The sequence below is a fragment of the Phyllobates terribilis genome, unplaced genomic scaffold, assembly GCF_046119375.1.
Source record: "Phyllobates terribilis strain yellow unplaced genomic scaffold, ASM4611937v1 Scaffold_11__3_contigs__length_659146591, whole genome shotgun sequence".
NCBI lineage: Eukaryota > Metazoa > Chordata > Amphibia > Anura > Dendrobatidae > Phyllobates > Phyllobates terribilis.
The window spans coordinates 429182151-429202463 of NW_027362771.1; the positions used below are offsets into that span (position 1 = coordinate 429182151).

Consider the following 20313-nt stretch of genomic DNA (forward strand, 5'->3'; position numbering starts at 1 on the left):
CAGCAAAAAAGGTGTGGACTGGCTCCGTACCGTCCCTGGCCACATTCATCTGTCCACGTGTTTGTGGTTAGGCGGTCCTTCCCAGTAAGTGCACTGGGGAGGGCACGGGTAATGTTGTGGGACCCGTGCTTGTGGAAGGTGGAGACGATACCGGGAGGAATAGTGGTGGCTGGGGACCGAGTATTGACACCCATCCGCCGCTGTCATGAGGTTATGAAAAGCTTCCGCCTCCACGAGCCTAACAGGCCACATTTCAAGTGAAAGCAGCTTTAGAGGACTTCCTGGGAGAAAGGACAGCTGGGTAGATATGGTTTCCCAAGTCCTTTCACCAAGCTAAAGAATATGGCTGTGGTGAAATACAGCTCAGCAAAAAAAGCTGTGGACTGGCTCCGTACCGTCCCTGGCCACATTCACTTGACCACGTGTTTGTGGTTAGGCGGTCCTTCCCAGTAAGTGCACTGGGAAGGGCACGGGTAATGTTGTGGGACCCGTACTTGTGGAAGGCGGAGACGATACCGGGAGAAATAGTGGCGGCTGGGGACCGAGTATGGACACCCGGCCGCTGGCGTCTTCGCATGTGCCAAGGATCACTTATAATGGGCACACTTTTAGGCAGTGACCTGGGAGTCAGAGATGTTCCCATGTCTTTTCAGCACTGTATGCATGTGTCTGATGATGTGTCACACACCACATGGCCAGATAAGGTTGTAAAATGTTAAAATCACATTTCCCAGTGAATGCATTTGTCTTGGTTGAAAGCAATGCAAAAGTGCAAAAACGCATCAAAAACGCGACGTGTGAACATAGCCCAAGGTGTGGAGGAGTATTTTTGCTTTTGGTTATTTATTTTGCCTTATATACAAGTCATTACTCTGGAAACGATGTTCCTTAATATATTTCCCAGGAAAATCCATTTTGGTTTCGTTTTGTATGTTTTATTGTGAGTCCATAAAAGTGGCTTAATACCTCTGACAACATTGCTCACAACAGTGACCTGGGAGTCAGAAATGCTTCCAGGGGTCTTCCCCATGCTGTTCCCATGTCATTTGAGCACTGTTCCCGTCGATTTGGGCAATTTTTAGGCCCTCTGCAGACCGCCGGGGGGAGCCGCCAGAAAAATGCTCGAGTTTCCCATACACTTACATTGGGCTCGTTGCTCGGGTCGAGCACCCGAGTATTCCAATTTGCTAGACCCGAGCAACGAGTACCCGAGCATTTTAGTGTTCGCTCATCACTACTTGCTATCATTTCTGGGGTTTATGGATAATGTCACACTAGCATTTGAATATTCAGAATTATGGCACACTGCCATTTTGGCATTCAAAACAACATCATTGTGGTATTTTGGCATTCAAAATAATGGCACAATGGCATTTGGGCATTCAAAATTATTGCAGACTTTCAGTTTTCACAATGATATCACACATTGACATTTGGGATTTAAGAGTAATGCTGTGCTGTCATTTTAGGGTCTGTGATTAATGGCATGATATAATTTCAGGTTGGTAAAAAATGACACGCTGGCATTTAGGTATTAGAATAAAGGTACACATCAACATTTGGGATTACACAGTACTGGCATTCTGATATTCAAAGTCTCATAATGTTATCATGCCATTTGAGGTCACAGACTAATACCACAGTGACATTTTTGGTTCAAGCCTGAGTAAGTTCATGGCCACGCTTACCTTGAGGAGATGTGAGGCATCTTTCCAGCATGAGGGCTTCTTCTTCCCAGTCATCTTCCTCCTCTTCTTCTTCACTGGATTCATGATCTCTCTTCTCATTTTTGTGCCAGTCTGATCTGTTTCCAAGGTGAGATATGGGACTTGTCTCTGGTCTAACTTTTTCCTTTTCTGACTCATCACAAGGCTTTGTCCTTTTGTGTGTTTCTCTGTGATGACTTTTGTGCAATGTCTGATGTGCTTTCTGCTTTTTGTGACTTTGTTCTGACACGACGTTGTGGTTTTCAGGGATTGATCCTAAGATTTTGGTGGTTTCAGAACATGGAAGATGTCTGGATTTTGAAGAGTCTGAAGTGGAGAGAGAAGTAGTATGTCGTTCGTGTAAATGAAAGTCCAGTTGTGAAGATCTTATTCTTTTATAATTCTTGTTCTCGGTGAGATCTCCTTCTGCCTGACGTTTCTGAAAGTCACCACATAAAGCAACATGTGAAACATACAGAATAATGGGTGTAAGGCAAATCCTCATGGCCTTAATATTTTACTTTGAGAGCGGCCCCATAATGTAAATAAGAGTTTCTTTTAAAAAAGTAATAATGGTCTGGTCAGCGGAGGTACAACTCCTGGTACTTCCACTGATCCCAAGAATGAAAACCGACATTGGGCGACTGTGTGAACGACAGGTTCCACTCCTATTAACATCATAAACTGGGTGTGCTGTAATCTGGGAAAAGGTCACTGTTAGGAGAGCATTTGTAATGGCGGACCTGTCCCATCTACTGCATGTGGGAGGGTTACTTTTCATTGCAGTCCTGTATGTGATGATAATGAGACTGTTGAAAAGACATCTGTACAGAATAGGAAGTGTGAGCCTAGTGTTAGACTTGGCCTAAGATTACTAATTTTTTTATAGTTAGTAATATGGAAAAGAAAAAAAATACATTCAACATAAAAGCCTGATTTAAAAAATAGATTATTTTCTGACTGTACATTCCCTTTAATTAAAGAACACTAGTCACAAGGTCAAAGTTAGCCGGTTTTTACTGTTTTTCCCAAATCCGACATACAGTTCCAGAGATATTGGCCTTTTTATTTACTGCTAATTATCTGCATCATCACGCCTTTGTATAGACCATATATGTGAAACTCTGTCCCGTGGACCCAATATGGCCCGCAGGGTGGTTATATTTGGCTCGCAACACCAGAACCACAACCCCTATGTGGGACCATTATTTGTATGGAGGATTATGTGGTACCCATTATACTGTACAGAGGACTATGTCGGGCCCATTATACTCTATGGAGGACTATGTGGGGCCCATTATACTGTATGGAGGACTCTTTGTGGCCATCATACTGTATAGAGGATATGTGGGGCCCATTATACTGTATGGAGGACTATGTGGGGCCCATTATACTGTGTGGAGGACTATGCGGGGGCCATTATTCTGTATGGAGGACTATGTGGGGCCCATTATTCGGTATGGAGGACTTTGTGGGGCCAATTATTCTGTATGGAGGACTAAGTGGTGCCCATTATACTGTATGGAGGACTATGTGGTGCCCATTAAACTGTATGTAGGACTATGTGGGGTCCATTATTCTGTATGGAGGACTATGTGGTGCCCATTATACTGTATGAAGGACTATGTGGTGCCCATTATACTGTACAGAGGACTATGTGGGGCCCATTATACTGTGTGGAGGACTATGCGGGTGCCATTATTCTGTATAGAGGACTATGTGGGGCCCATTATTCTGTATGGAGGACTATGTGGTGCCCATTATACTGTATGGAGGACTATGTGGTGCCCATTATACTGTATGGAGGACTATGTGGGTCCATTATTCTGTATGGAGGACTATGTGGTGCCCATTATACTGTATGGAGGACTATGTGAGGCCCATTATACTGTATGGAGGACTATGTGGGGCCATTATACTGTAAGGAGGAATATATGGGGCCCATTATGTTTATGGAGGACTATGTGGGACCCATTATACTGTATGTAGGACTATGTTGGGCCATTATACTGTATGGAGGACTATATGGGGTCCATTATTCTGTATGGAGGACTATGTGGGGCCATTATACTGTATGGAGGACTATGTAGGGTCCATTATTCTGTATGGAGGAATATGTGGGGCCCATTATTCTGTATGGAGGACTATGTAGGGCCCATTATACTGTATACTGGTTGACCCGTGACTTTGTCCAAGTTTTTCATTTTGGCCCTCTGTGTGTTTGAGTTTGACATCCCTAGTATAGACTATAAAAATGGGCTGTAAATATAAAGGCCCATATCTCTGGAGCCATATGGCAGATTTAAGAAAAAGAATGAAATCCTCAGTAGAGCAGAGGGAATTAAAGTAGAGCAAAAAGTGGCCACTTTGGACCTAATGACAAAGCAAATGAAGCCTACAAGAAATAGCAAAGTGAGTGCACTCAGCTGTTTTGTTTGGATCATTCAGGGACTCAACAATTAGGCCTTATCAATATATTCTATATATTTAATCAATATAGTATACATCACTTATGGGAAACCCATTGAAGTATTCAGTAAGCAGATTTTTGCAATATTTGCCACATTCAAGCACTTCTTGCAAAATGCTAAGCGTGTGGGCCCTCTAATATTTAGCAGTACCGGATGTGTAGAGACTGAGGTCCTCATTACTCTCATGGGTGACAAATATTCAGATACATCTACCAGTTGTCAGTCTTTTTAATGTTGCTCAAAGTGTAAGATTTCGGCACATTGCTTTTTTTCCTGTATAGGAATCCAAAAGATTGTGAAGTCTAGGAACCTGTCGAATGTAAAGTGTTAATGAGTGGAAAGCAGGCACCATTGTTTTAGAAAAACTACGCAGCCTGTTGCTTGTGTCCAATGTACAATGCACATGAATGGACTAAAAAAGGGAAAAAAACTATAAAACAATAATGTGCGGAATGAATATAATAATAATAATATAAATATTATTCATTTGGAATACATCAATCATAGTGTTTAGTGTTGGGTTCCTCGTAGGTGACCATAACTTACAGCATCGGGAGGCCTATGCCGGGCAGCGGGATGGGTAGATGTCAGGCCGTGGTGTGCAGCAGTCTGATAATTCTGTGATGAAGAAATGCTTGCATGTTTCCTACAACATTGTGAAATAAGAGAAAAACAATTGTAAGGCTGTGAGAAGAAAGCCTATAAGACTTGGGTGTGATTAAATAATTGTAAGTTAAAAGCATTGTAGGCATATGCGTGCCACATAATTAACAGGAGGAAGGGTTGAGCAACATTTTGCTTTCACCCCAACCTTCCTGTGATTGATGGAGCTTCATGACAAATGTAAGGCTACAAAAGTTGCAGTCCACAGACATAATTCCGGATTAAAACTTCAATTAATCAAGTGTCCAAAACCTCTCTGTGACAGCCATGCCCTCCTAAGCAAACAGACTGCAAGGAAACCACAGCTATAGATTAGTCACGGATATACTCCGACATGCAGAAGGTTGCCCATGGCTTACAGAGAAGGAGAGCTTGTCAGACTATCAGTGAGCTTCAGTATATATGTCAGGTGCTTAAAGGGAATCTGTCACCAGGTGTTTGCTACCTAATGGTAGAGCAGCATTATGTAGGGGCCGAGACCCTGATTTCATTGCCCTGTAGTATTAATAACATCACTGTTGTATCAGCAGGAGATCATCACTAGAGGACTAGTAAACCTACTGCCATGTAGTCCTCCATATTCACAAGCTCTGTATAAACCCTCCCAATCACTGATTGGAAGCTTCCTGCCTATGCACAGTGTATACAGAAAGCTGCCAATTAGTGGTGTGGGCGGGGTTATACAGAGCTCAGCATTCAGAGAACTGATAGATCTGCAGCTGATGAAACAGGGATATTATCAAAACGCCAGTAAAGTAAGTGATACATCACTGGAATCCTGGTTTCAGTCCCCTCATCATGCAAAAACCTGGTGCAGATTCCCCAGTGGTAGCAAATTCCATAGAAACCTTGAGCTAAAAAATAATAATATAAATGCATTTCACAAGGTGCACAGATTGAGTGTCTTCTGCTGACGACCAGTTATGACTGCTTGAATATTTAGATTAATAAATCTCAAATATATCACCTTGATAGTTTCAAGAATTAATAACTAATTTTAAATATTTTCTCCTTTTGCCTTAGAATTTATGGCAGACACAGTGACCATAGTGTTTATATTCATGCTTAGCCTGAAAGAAAGACCAGGGAGCCCTATAGGGCATACAGGCAACATGACAAGACAGGAGGGTGGGAGTGAAGAGGTTAAAAATTTTGAAGAAAGGATTAGGAGTACTGTGTGGGGAGTTTTGATTGGTAGGGGGAAGGTGGGGGGCAGGATCAAGAGGAGATATAAGGAAGTGCAGAGGGCAGTTACCTCCTCTTGCTTCCTTGATCGCAGCTGCCCATCCACCTGCCATTATTATTATAAAAAAAAATGTGTATAAATAGTGTCACAGTGACGGGGGATAGGTCTGATTCAGAAGCTGGTATTAAAAATGTCTGTTGTGGTGGGAAGTCACTATTGGAGTATTGTGGCTTCTGTTACAGGTCTAGGTAGCTTGCAGGCGTTGGTCCTGGAAGTGGTAGGGGTATTAATTACGGGATATTAATACCTCATCCCTGGGCTGGTGTGTTGTGGCCGGGGATATTCGTTGGGGGTGCTTCTGGATCACCAAAAAAATGGTGACTGAGCGTTTAAACCTTGCTCAGCCACACCCTGAGGGGAGGTAGAGTGAATGGCTTCCCACCCTCTTTGCCATTCACATAAAACCACACACTTTTTAGTAAGTTAACCCCCAGCATATAACATGCTGGCATGATTTTTGTTTTAGTTCACACAGGCTAGCAACCTGAGTGACACATACCTCCCCTCGTATATCACACCAGTGACTCTGTCACAACGTATAAGATATACAGTACAGACCAAAAGTTTGGACACACCTTCTCATTTAAAGATTTTTCTGTATTTTCATGACTATGAAAATTGTACATTCACACTGAAGGCATCAAAACTATGAATTAACACATGTGGAATTATATACTTAACAAAAAAGTGTGAAACAACTGAAAATATGTCTTATATTCTAGGTTCTTCAAAGTAGCCACCTTTTGCTTTGATGACTGCTTTGCACACTCTTGGCATTCTCTTGATGAGCTTCAAGAGGTAGTCACCGGAAATGGTTTTCGCTTCACAGGTTTGCCCTGTCAGGTTTAATAAGTGGGATTTCTTGCCTTATAAATGGGGTTGGGACCATCAGTTGTGTTGTGCAGAAGTCTGGTGGAAACACAGCTGATAGTCCTACTGAATAGACTGTTAGAATTTGTATTATGGCAAGAAAAAAGCAGCTAAGTAAAGAAAAACGAGTGGCCATCATTACTTTAAGAAATGAAGGTCAGTCAGTCCAAAAAATTAGGAAAACTTTGAAAGTGTCCCCAAGTGCAGTTGCAAAAACCATCAAGCGCTACAAAGAAACTGAGGACCGCCCCAGGAAAGGAAGACCAAGAGTCACCTCTGCTTCTGAGGATAAGTTTATCCGAGCCACCAGCCTCAGAAATCGCAGGTTAACAGCAGCTCAGATTAGAGACCAGGTCAATACCACACAGAGTTCTAGCAGCAGACACATCTCTTCAACAACTGTTAAAAGGAGACTTTGTGCAGCAGGCCTTCATGGTAAAATAGCTGCAAGGAAACCACTGCTGAGGACAGGCAACAAGCAGAAGAGACTTGTTTGGGCTAAAGAACACAAGGAATGGACATTAGACCAGTGGAAATCTGTGCTTTGGTCTGATGAGTCCAAATTTGAGATCTTTGGTTCCAACCACCATGTCTTTGTGCGACGCAGAAAAGGTGAACGGATGGACTCTACATGCCTGGTTCCCACCGTGAAGCATGGAGGAGGAGGTGTGATGGTGTGGGGGTGCTTTGCTGGTGACACTGTTGGGGATTTATTCAAAATTGAAGGCATACTGAACCAGCATGGCTACCACAGCATCTTGCAGCGGCATGCTATTCCATCTGGTTTGCGTTTATTTGGACCATCATTTATTTTTCAACAGGACAATGACCCCAAACACACCTCCAGGCTGTGTAAGGGCTATTTACCAAGAAGGAGAGTGATGGGGTGCTATGCCAGATGACCTGGCCTCCACAGTCACCAGACCTGAATCCAATCGAGATGGTTTGGGGTGAGCTGGACCGCAGAGTGAAGGCAAAAGGGCCAACAAGTGCTAAGCATCTCTGGGAACTCCTTCAAGATTGTTGGAAGACCATTTCCGGTGACTACCTCTTGAAGCTCATCAAGAGAATGCCAAGAGTGTGCAAAGCAGTCATCAAAGCAAAAGGTGGCTACTTTGAAGAACCTAGAATATAAGACATATTTTCAGTTGTTTCACACTTTTTTGTTAAGTATATAATTCCACATGTGTTAATTCATAGTTTTGATGCCTTCAGTGTGAATGTACAATTTTCATAGTCATGAAAATACAGAAAAATCTTTAAATGAGAAGGTGTGTCCAAACTTTTGGTCTGTACTGTATATTGTTATGATGTTCTGTGGCGCCATTGTTGTGGTGCCCCAGATTGTGTGTATTGTTTAGTAAAAGGCTGCTGTGGCCATTTAACCTATGTCGCATGCAGTCGCGAGTTTCTTTAAAGGAAGGTTAATATAAAGGGTGGGTAAGATCTGGAACGACCAGAAATTCCTTCTTGAATTGTCAAGCACTGTGCTCTTTATACCAAAGCATCTGTTGGTGCTTCAGATGCAGGGAGATAAATTGCAATACTTGTCGGCGGCCACTAAACAGTGCATGGTGCTGCGGTGTTCTGTTCCGTACATGGCTTACACCCGGCTGCTGACAGAGCAGAGTACAGTTGATGGATGGGGGTGCTGGGTGTGGGATCCCCTCAGATGTTATACAAATGACTTATACTATGGGTAGGTCATTAATAAGTAAGTTCCAGACAACCCCTTTAAACTAGCTATACACCTTCAAAAGTAGTCACTAGTGAAGAGCGAGCGTGCTCGATACTCGAACGAAAATTGGGGTGCTCAGGCACGCTCATTACTAGATCGAGTATTACGGGTGCTCGAGCGTCATGCTCGAGTCCGCGCCCCACATGTTTGGCACCTGTTAGACAGCCAATAAACATGCGTGGATTGCCTGCCATACACGGTAATGCTGTAGCCATGTTGGCTACTGGCATTACTGTGATTGGCCGGCCGTATCGCGTCATGGGGTCTCATATAAGACCTAGTAATGCGATGCTCGTCATAATGTCCTCAGGAAGCAGTTCAGGGTGAGTTGTTATAGGACTGAGAGTGTAGGTTTGAGCAGTCATCTAGGCAGGGTTTAGTATTGCTATTGCAGTACTTGTATACTGCTGCTGCACCATTAAAAGAACAGTACTTTTCAGGGATAATTATTTTCCTTTCTCTAGTAAAACCGCTGTAGTCTGCATTCAGTGGAGCGATAGTTTTGGATTATAGGATGTGTTTAATATTGCTATTGCAGTACCTCATGGCGGTGGCCATCCCTCGGTATTCCAGGGTGTATTTCAGTCCCTCCTTCAGGTAAATGTTTTTCAGCCCTTGCACTTAGTGCATAGACTTTACTGGTCTAGGAGTCCCACTCCTTAAAAATGGTAAAAAAATTTATTCTGAGGTCCTCCTCTATGTGTCTTCCAGGGTGTATTCCAGTCCCGTCTTCTAATTTTTGGCAGCCCTTGCACTTAGTGCATAGGCTTTATGAGTCTTGGAGTCCCACTACCTAACAATTTTAACAGAATGTGTATAAGGCCCTCTTTTATGTCGAATACAGGGTGTATCGGAGTCCCTCTTCCTTCTAATTTTTAGATGTTCTCGCATTGTCCGCTTAGGCTTTGTGATTTTCAGAGTCCCTCCTTCATAAACTAAACAAGATGTGTCTGATCATGTCACACACACCACATGCACAAATAAGGTAGTAAAATGTTAAAATTACATTTACTGGTGACTACCGGTGGGTGTAGTTTTATTTTACCCTCTACTATGTCATCTATTGTAGTCATAGGCGACAGGGAAATACAGTGAGAGATGGCCCGGCTATTAAGGGGTGGAGGAGGCAGGTTTTTTTTCTCTTTTTAATTTTGCCTTATATGCAAGTTATTATACAGGAAAGAATGTTTCTGAACATTTTTTTCTATAAAATTCATTTTCTCTTCGGTTTTGTATGTTTTATTGTCAGTCCGTAAAAGTTGCGTAATACTCTGATGACAGCATTGTTCCCAGCCGCGACCTGGGAGTCATAGATGCGTCCAGGCATCTTCCCCATGCTGTTCCCATTACATCTGAGCAGTTTCCTCTATTTCAGCGATTTTCCTGCCCTCCCCAGCCCTCCTTTAGGGTAAAAATGCTCGAATTTCCCATTGACTTCCATTATACTTCTAACTCGAGTAGAACCCGTCCAAGTGTCCGACCTGCTCGATTTGAGTACCGAGCACTCAAGCATTTTAGCGCTCGATCATCAGTAGTAGTCACTCAAATGCTCTTCTTCCGGACGTCTCTTTATGCATGCATCTGTGGCAGGGGTTTATCTTCCCCGAGAACATAAGGATTAAGACTCAACATGCCTGCCCTTCTTTTTATATGTTTGGGGAGACTTGGGAAACCCATATGCACATAAGTTAGTACACACGTCCCATTGAAATGGACTTCAATAAAGATGTCTGAAGGTACCAATCAGACTCCATATGCCTGCAATCTGGTTCATATAGGTAACATTTTCCCAAACTGTTTTTTTTTTAAAAAATAAACAACCAAGCTCCATAGAGTCACAATAGCTGAACATGGAGTAAATGTGTTAATAATAAGCCAGCTTCTCATACCTCCCAATACTACTAGTCATGTGCTGCCTTTCTTCTGGGGTGTATCCCATCCAGTCCTTGTGCACCTGGCTGTAGAGCTCCTCTCTCAGGCAGTACTTGCCATCCTTTGGACTTAAGCATCCTACCTTGGATTTAGAAAAGAAATGCACGGATATTAAATTTAAACCAAGAACCTCTCACATTACAGATATGTGAGGAAGGCCGTCTATTCTAGGTGGATATGCTAAACAATAGGGTTCAAATAGCCGACTCTGATAAAACAGATCATAATACATCCAACCTTGTTATTTTATATCAGGTCATAACAGTCTGAAACTTTATACCTCCGTCCTCATTCAACTGTTCTCATTGGGGCCTTAGATGAATAGAAGGTCACTGAGCTTAGATGAAACCGCTCAAGGTTAATCTTTCCATAAAATGAAGTGATTTCAGCAGCTATCGCCTCGTAATTCAAATTAGGAGACAAAAACAAGTTAAACCTATAATTGGGTGTACAGGGTGTATCTGTCCAATATAAGATTTGCATATTGGCAAGATCTCTCAAGCTTGTAACTGGCATTTCCAAAGAAAATACATTCCCATATAAGTTACGTGTTCATATTACTGCCACATTTTAGGGAAGCTAATTGTCTTATAAACATAAAGCCATATAGAGCCTGCTGTTTTGTAGCTTTCTGATCCTTACATTCGCTATGGAGTAGGAAGGGACCTCTTGAAAGCCCAGGATTTCTTAGACTTCTAAAACATGTAAAATACGGAAAATATGTAATATTAAATATACAAAATTAATTAATTAATTAATTAATTGGTCTGTGGCTAGCCTTCACAGAGGTACCAACATGGCAGCCATGATGGCCTTCAGCAGGTCCTTGGCTACAATGGCAACCCATTGGCACTCTGCAACTACGCTGGCCGCAACGCGAATAGACAATAACTTCCATAGATTGAAATAACCTTTAAAGGTGTATGTGAGAGTGGACCTCCTGAACGTGATAAGCAAGAGGCCTTACAATGACTGCTGTAAACCTATGGACAGTAAAGCATTTTAACGTGCAAAAATGTAAAAGGCTTAAACTTCTGTTCTGTAGTAATCTAAGTTCAGTTTAGTAGTACCACTCAGGATCCAGGCACTGTGACCAAAAACACACCCTAAAATGGGATTTTATTATAGTAACATAGTCTTCCTTCAACCTTAAAAACTAAGTCTATTTAGTTCAACCCATAGCCTAACATGTTGATCCAGAGGAAGGCAAAAAAATCCCACGTGGCAAACACTAAGCTCCACATTGGGGAAAAAAATTTCTTCCTGACTCCATACGACAATAAGACTAGTTCTCTGGATCAACGCCCTATCAAGGAATCTAGTATATATAACCTGTAATATTATACTTTTCAAGAAAGCCATCCAGGCCCTTCTTAAATTTTAATAGTGAATCACTCATTACAACATCATGCGGCAGAGAGTTCCATAGTCTCACTGCTCTTACAGTAAAGAATCCCCGTCTGTGATTATGATTAAACCTTCCTTCCTCCAGACGTAGAAGATGCCCCCTTGTCCCCGTATCAGAGTAAAAAGATCAGTAGACAGGTCTTTGTACTGTCCCCTCATATACTTGTACATAGTAATAAGATCACCCCTAAGCCTTCGTTTTTCCAAACTAAATAACCCCAAGTGTAATAACCTGTCTTGATATTGCAGACCCCCCAGTCCTCTAATAACTTTGGTCGCTCTTCTCTGCACCCGCTCTAGTTCAGCTATGTCTTTCTTATACACCGGAGACCAGAACTGTACACAGTATTCTAAGTGTGGTCGCACTAATGACTTGTATAGAGGTAAAATTATGTTCTCCTCATGAGCATCTATGCCTCTTTTAATGCATCCCATTATTTTATTTGCCTTTGCAGCAGCTGCCTGAAACTGGCCATCAAACGTGAGCTTGTCATCCACCAATACACCCAGGTCTTTTTCAGTGACAGCTTTGCCCAGTGTTTTACAATTAAGCATATGATTATACGTTTTAATTCCGTTGCCCAAGTGCATTACCTTACATTTATCCCCATTAAAGCTCATTTGCCATTTATCAGCCCAAGCTTCTAGTTTACATAGATCCTCCTGTAATATAAAATTGTCCTCCTCTGTATTGATTACCCTGCAGAATTTAGTGTCATCCGCAAATATTGAAATACCACTCTGTATGCCCCCTACAAGGTCATTAATAAATATGTTAAAAAAAAAGCGGGCCCAATACTGACCCCTGTGGTACCCCACTGTTAACTGAGACCCAGTCTGAGTGTTTTCCATTAATAACCACCCTTTGTTTCCTATCACTGAGCCACTTCTTAACCCACATACATATATTTTCCCCTATCCCAATTGTTCTCATTTTATGTATCAACCTTTTGTGTGGAACCGTATCAAAAGCTTTTGAAAAGTCCATATACACAACATCCACTGCATTTCCTTGGTTCAGTCCGGAACTTGCCTCCTCATAAAAGCTGATCAGATTAGTTTGACAGGAACGGTCCCTCGTAAACGCATGCTCATATTGGGTTATGAGGTTATTTTTCTTAAGATACTCTAGTATAGCATCTCTTAGGAAACTCTCCAGGATTTTACCCACAGTAGAGGTTAAGCTTACTGGCCTAGAATTTCTAAGTTCGGTTTTTGTCCCCTTTTTGAATATTGGCACCACATTTGCTATACGCCAGTCCTGTGGTACAGACCCTGTTATTATGGAATCTTTAAAGATTAAAAATAATGGTCTATCTATGACGTTACTTAATTCCTGCAGTACTCGTGGGTGTATCCCACCCGGGCCCGGGGATTTGTCAACTTTAGTGATTTTTAGACGCTGCCGTACTTCCTGCTGCGTTAAGCAAGTGACATTTAATGGAGAATTTTTGTTATCACTGATCATGTTTTCTGTCATGCAATTTTCTTGTGTAAATACTGTTGAAAAAAAATCATTTAGCATATTGGCTTTTTCCTCACCCTCATCCATCATTTCACCCATACTATTTTTAAGGGGGGCAACACTATCATTTTTTAGTTTCTTACTATTTATGTAGTTAAAGAATATTTTGGGATTATTTTTACTTTCTCTGACAATGAGTCTCTCTGTCTCAATCTTTGCTGCTTTGATTTGGTTTTTACAGAATTTATTAAACTTTCTGTATTTATTTAATGCCTCGTCACTACCTACTTGCTTTAGCTCTCTAAATGCTTTGTTTTTGTCACTTATTGCACCCCTTACAGCTCTGTTTAGCCCTAGTGGTTTCCTCCTATTTCTTGCATGCTTATTTCCATAAGGTATGTATTGTGCACAGGTCCTATTTAACCGTTGGAAATTTGCCTTCCTGAAGTTTAGTGTCCTTGTAACCCCTCTACTACACATCTTATTAAAGGATACATGAAAACTTATTATTTTGTGATCACTATTACCCAAGTGACCCCCAACTCGTATATTTGATATGCGGTCTGGCCTGTTGGTTAATATTAGGTCTAGCAGTGCCCCCCTTCTTGTTGGGTCCTGAACCAGTTGCGAAAGGTAATTGTCTCTCATAGTTGCCAAAAAACTATTATGCTTGTCTGGAATAGGCTTAACCATCATTTTACTAATAAAGCAAATAAATTCTCTATATACAGGGTATGATGACAGCTACGTGTTAGGCAATCTTCAGTGTAAGTTTCAAGAAGAAATATACGATAAGTTGATTTTGGTTCATAATCCTCAGTAACGCAATCATAAACCGGAATAAATTCATACCTCATCCAGGGCAGACAGTAGCTCTGTGTGATCTCTGGGAAACATGTTGGATTTTTCTAAGCGTTGTATGAGGTCATGTTTCCGGCACGGCTTTAAGGCTAGAAGATGAATAAGCCACTCTTGAAGCGGTCTTCGCTCTCCATTCACTCGGTTGCATTTCTTGGCTGCTGGTGTTAAGAACACTGGAGGACGATGACTGGGTGAGGAGCCCTGGGGTTCAGACTCCATATTGTTCTTATTGGAAATCTTGACACATTTGCCTAGAAAAATGAATGCAAATGCTTAGTAATGTACTATAAATGCACCTGACATCTTATAAAATTCTCCTCAACACTACAAATACATTAATATACCTCATTCTTGGTTTTTAGGATACATGGCGTTTTTCACCTCATTAAGGTCTATGACTACTGCTGTCACTTAAAAATGCAATTTTAAAGACAAAATATAAAAAAATAATTATATATATTTATATTTATATGTACAGTGAAGGAAAAAATTATTTGATCCCTTGCTGTTTTTGTAAGTTTGCCCACTGACAAAGACATGAACAGTCCATAATTTTAAGGATAGGTTAATTTTAACATTGATAGAATATCCAAAAATATCGAGAAAATCACATTGTATAAATTGGATAAATTTATTTGCATTTTGCAGTGAGAAATAAGTGTTTGATCCCCTACAAACCATTATGAGTTCTGGCTCCTACAGACCAGTTAGACGCTCCTAATCAACTCGTTACCTGCATTAAAGACAGCTGTCTTACATAGTCACCTGTATAAAAGACTCCTGTCCACAGACTCAATTAATCAGTCAGACTCTACCTCCATAACATGGGCAAGACCAAAGAGCTTTCTAAGGATGCCAGGGACAAGATCATAGACCTGCACAAAGCTGGAATTGGCTACAAAATCATAAATAAGATGCTGGGTGAGAAGGAGACAACTGTTGGTGCAATAGTAAGAAAATGGAAGAAATACAAAATGACTGTCAATCGACATCGATCTGAGGCACCATGCAAAATCTCACCTTGTGGGGTTTTCTTGATCATGAAGAAGGTGAGAGATCAGCCTAAAACTACACGGGGGGAAGTTGTAAATGATCTCAAGGCAGCTGGGACCACAGTCACCAAGAAAACCATTGGTAACACATTACGCCTTAAAGGTTTAAAATCCTGCAGTGCTTGCAAGGTCCCCCTGCTCAAGAAGGCACATGTGCAGGCCTGTCTGAAGTTTGCCAATGAACACCTGGATGATTCTGTGAGTTATTGGGAGAAGGTGCTGTGGTCAGATGAGACAAAGATTGAGCTCTTTGGTATTAACTCAACTCGCCATGTTTGGAGGAAGAGAAATGCTGCCTATGACCCAAAGAACACCTTCCCCACTGTCAAGCATGGAGTTGGAAACATTATGTTTTGGGGGTGTTTCTCTGCTGAGGGCACAGGACTACTTCACCGCATCAATGGGAGAATGGATGGAGCCATGTACCGTAAAATCCTGACTGACAACCTCCTTCCCTCTGCCGGGATATTAAAAATGGGTGGTGGCTGGGTCTTCCAGCAAGACAATGACCCAAAACATACAGCCAAAGCAACAAAGGAGTGGCTCAAAAAGAAGCATATTAAGGTCATGGAGTGGCCAGTCTCCATACCTTAATCCCATAGAAAACTTATGGAGGGAGTTGAAGCTCCGAGTTGCCAAGCGACAGCCTCAAAATCTGAATGATTTAGAGATGATCTGCAAAAAGGAGTGGACCAAAATTCCTCCTGACATGTGCACAACCCTCATCATCAACTTGGTTTTGCCACCAAGTATTAAGTGTTGTTTGCCAGAGGAATCAAATACTCATTTCTCACTGCAAAATGCAAAAAAATGTATCTAATTTATACAATGTGATTTTCTTGATTTTTTTTTGGATATTCTATCTCTCAATGTTAAAATTAACCTACCCTTACAATTATAGACTGTTCATGTCTTTGTCAGTGGGCAAACTTACAAAAACAGCAAGGGATCAAATAATTATTTCCTTCACTGTATATACACAGCGGGTGAAATCGGTATTGAACACGTCACCAATTTTCTAAGTAAATATATTTCTAAAGGTGCTATTGACATGAAATTCTCACCAGATGTTTGTATTAACTCGTCCAATCCACACAGGCAAAGAAATCAAACCATAGATGTCCATAAATTAAGTTCTATGTAATAATGACAAATGACACCGTGAAAAAGTATTGAACACGGTGACTGAAATATATTTAATACTTCGTACAAAAGCCTTTGTTGGTGATGACAGCTTCAAGACGCCTTCTGCATGGAGTAACTAGTCGCATGCATTGCTCAGGTGTTATTTTGGCCCATTCTTCCACACAAACACTCTTCATATTGTAAGGCAGCGCTAGTCATCATACTGGGGGATACTCGCTGCACCAGGTAAATTAAGCACACGTGCAATGTCCTTCCGGTATTTCACAATGCAGCCGTTTATTATTATCATAAACCGCTGTTCACACACATAATGTCCCCGAGCCCCAAGTGGCAGACAGGCACACTTGGCTCCAGGTACAGCCTTCAGCAAGGTAATAAATTAGCAATGTTCATATTAAGCAGTGTTTTTACCTTTGCCGGGTTTTGGCTGCTTCAGTCCGTTTGGTTTGCCACCACTGTGGCTTTGCGGCTTCCCAGATGGGGGTCTCTAGCCGTCGTCCCGTCCAAGGCTACTGGTATGTTTTCTCACCTACAACATCCAGCCTTCGCCTTCCGGGACTCTTGCCTTCCAAGCCGGCTTTCCCTCCAAGGCCACTGGCATCTACACAAGATCCAGCCTCGACCTTTCAGGCTGCCAGGCTTCACTGTATCACAGTGTCCCACATGGGAACAGGCCTCACGCCTAACACACTGTCCTAAAATCTATCAGGGTTTATATATCCATCCAATGCACACAGACAGGATCTTGCTGATGTCACAGTCATGTGATCAGACCTTCTGTGTGCATAGGACCTGTGCGATGTCACAATCATGTGACCAGTCAGCTGAGGGGGAGGTACATGTTCAGCCAAAATACCCACACTGGATCATTACAGTAATGTCAAGCACCCGCTGCATTACAATATCCTGAATGTTCCCTGGGCTCCGTCTATGAACTTTGAGCTCAGGTGATTGGTTGGGCCCATTCTAGAAGCTTTATTTTCTTTCTCAGAAACCAATTGAGAGTTTCCTTGCCTTTGTGTTTGGGATCATTGTCTTGCTGAAATGAACTCCCTCGTTTCATCTTCATCATCCTGGTAGATGGCAGCAGATTTTTATCAAGAATGTCTCGGTACATTTGTTCATTCACCCTTCCTTCAATTATATGAAGTTTTCCAGTGCCTTATCCTGAAAAACATCCCCACACCATGATGTTCCCACCTACAAACTTCACTGTTGGTATGGTGTTTTCGGGGTGATATGAAGTGCCTTTTAGCCTCCAATCATGATATCTATTATGGCATACAAACAGTTAAATTTTGGGTTCATCTGACCAGACTATATTTTCCCAGTATTTCACAGGCTTGTCTAAATGTTGTTGACCAAACTGTAAATGTGCTTGAACACGCTTTTTGTTCAGCAATGGAGTCTTGGTGGTGAGCGAGCATACAGGCCATAGAGGTTGAGTGTTTTACTTGTAGTTTCCTTTGAAACAATTGGACCCGCTGATTCCAGATCTTTCTGTAGCTCTCCACAGGTGATCCTTGGCTCATGACAACTCTTCTGATTATTCTTTTAACTATGTTGTCTGAAATCTCGTGGGCAGCACCTGGCATTGGCCGGTTTATGGTGAAATGATGTTCTTTACACTTTCGGATTATGGCCCCAACAGTGCTCACTAGAACCTTCAAACAACACACTCCCCTTAATAAAGCACCAGTGTGAAACGCGCGTCAAGGTGACCGTGGTGGTTTTGATGGTCATTCTATTACATCACGGGTAAGATATAATATTTTGCTTATATGGCTTAGCCTGGTTTATGGAGGTCAGTTGAGGCTGTGTATTTGTACAAATGTGTGGCAGCCATTTCTGAACATTATATATGTATTATCTATACTAACCCGGGCCATTTGGACTTACCGCTGTCTATGTTTACTTGAGCCTTCCTCTGTAAATTACTCATTTATGTGTATTTGTTGCATGTTACATGTTTTTAATTGTATTAAATAAAATTCAATTTTATTTTACTACTATGTGAGTGATTTGGTGAATACCTGATTATTCATATGTAGCCTGTTATATGGCATAATCCACTCCTGAATTTTTCTTAATAATCAATGGGGAGACAGATAGCTATATGTCTCTAGCCTTATACAAGTATATATGGTCTTTGAATATTTGTATGATTATTAGTGTTGAGCAAGTATGAATTGTTAACCCCTTCGGCGAGCACACTCAGGTGCATGACAAACAGGCAATCCCTGCATATGTCACAGGCATATGACAGATGTGCCACATGCAGCGACGGCGGCACTTTCATTGATGCCGAGCACACTGCAAATACTCGGCGAGCACCCAAGCGTGCTTGCCGAAGGGGTTAACAAGTCATACTTGCTCAACACTAATGATTATCACTGGAACCTTCAGTAGTGTAGAAATTCTTTGCAACAATAAGGTTGCAAAGGTCTTGAGACAGCTCATTGGTTTTACCCATTATGAGACACTCCTTAAGTGGCATCTTGGCAATGAGGCACCTTTTTATAGGCCATCAGTTGAACCAGCTGATATTATTTTTCAGTAAGTAGTAGGATTGCTAGTTACTGATAGATTTCAGCTGGTGTCATGACTTTCCATGTGTCCAATAATTTTTGAGATTCCCTGTGGTTGTCATGTCCTGATTGCTATGAGCACCGCCTAGTGGTCGGCGCTCATAGCACAGGAGCATTTCTGCTGCATGCAGGCGATCTGCTCATCGCCTGTATGTAGCAGAGCCGATCAGGAAAGTGCTTCTTCTAGTCTCCTATGGAGACTTTTGAAGCATGCAAAAAGTGTAAAAAAAAAGTTTTAAAAAATATTTTAAAAATATAAAAGTTTAAATCATCCCCCTTTCGCCCCATTCAAAATAAAATAATAATAAAAAACCCACATACACATATTTGGTATCGCCGCGTTCAGAATCGCCCGATCTATCAATATAAAAAAAAATTAACCGATCGGTAAACGGCGTAACGAGAAAAAAATTCTAAATGCCAGAATTAAGTTTTTTGGTCGTCGCAACATTGCAGTAAAATGCAATAATGGGAAATTAAAACATAGGATCTACCCCAAAATAGTATTAATAAAAACATCCGCTTGACGCTCAAAAAATAAGCCCTCGCTCGGCCCCAGATCCCGAAAAATGGAGACGCTACGGGTCTCGGAAAATGGCGCCATTTTTTTTTTTTTTTTTTAGCAAACTTTGGATTTTTTTTTCACCACTTAAATAAAAAAAGAACCTATACATGTTTGGTGTCTAAAAACTCATAATGACCTGGAGAATAATAATAGCAGGTCAGTTTTAGCATTCAGTGAACGTGGTAAAAAAAAAAAAAAACAACTGTGGAATTGCATTTTTTTTTTTTTGCAATTTCACCGCACTTGGAATTTTTTTCCCGTTTTCCTGTACACGATATGGTAAAACCAGTGATGTCGTTCAAAAGTACAACTCCGTCCCACAAAAAATAAGCCCTCGCATGGCCATATGGACCAAAAAATAAAAAAGTTACGGCTCTGGGAACAAGGAGAGCAAAAAATTAAAATGCAAAAAATGGCAAATCGCAAGGTCATTAGGGGGTTAAAAATTCTAAATTTATATATATTTTTTTATTTTGGGGAAGCTAGTTTTCAGCTCTAGTCACCATTGCTCCAATTCTTCTAGTCATTTGACTGACTGCATCGTAATCCACCAATATATGAAAGGGTCGGCGACCTTGCTTATTTTTACATGTTCTAACTCTC

At 41.4% G+C, this 20313-nt stretch overlaps 1 protein-coding gene across 2 annotated transcripts in view; it reads right to left on the minus strand.

Annotated features, from left to right (window-relative positions):
* Positions 1-20313, minus strand: part of ELL3 (elongation factor for RNA polymerase II 3) — a 143995-nt gene that overhangs the window by 37943 nt on the left and 85739 nt on the right. For both annotated transcript variants that reach the window (XM_073653179.1, XM_073653178.1), the window contains 4 exons: positions 14351-14610; positions 10584-10708; positions 4724-4823; positions 1689-2145 (listed from right to left, as the gene is read on the minus strand). In XM_073653179.1, the coding sequence (XP_073509280.1) occupies positions 1689-2145; positions 4724-4823; positions 10584-10708; positions 14351-14610 (942 nt within the window). The remainder of the gene's footprint in view (positions 1-1688; positions 2146-4723; positions 4824-10583; positions 10709-14350; positions 14611-20313) is intronic.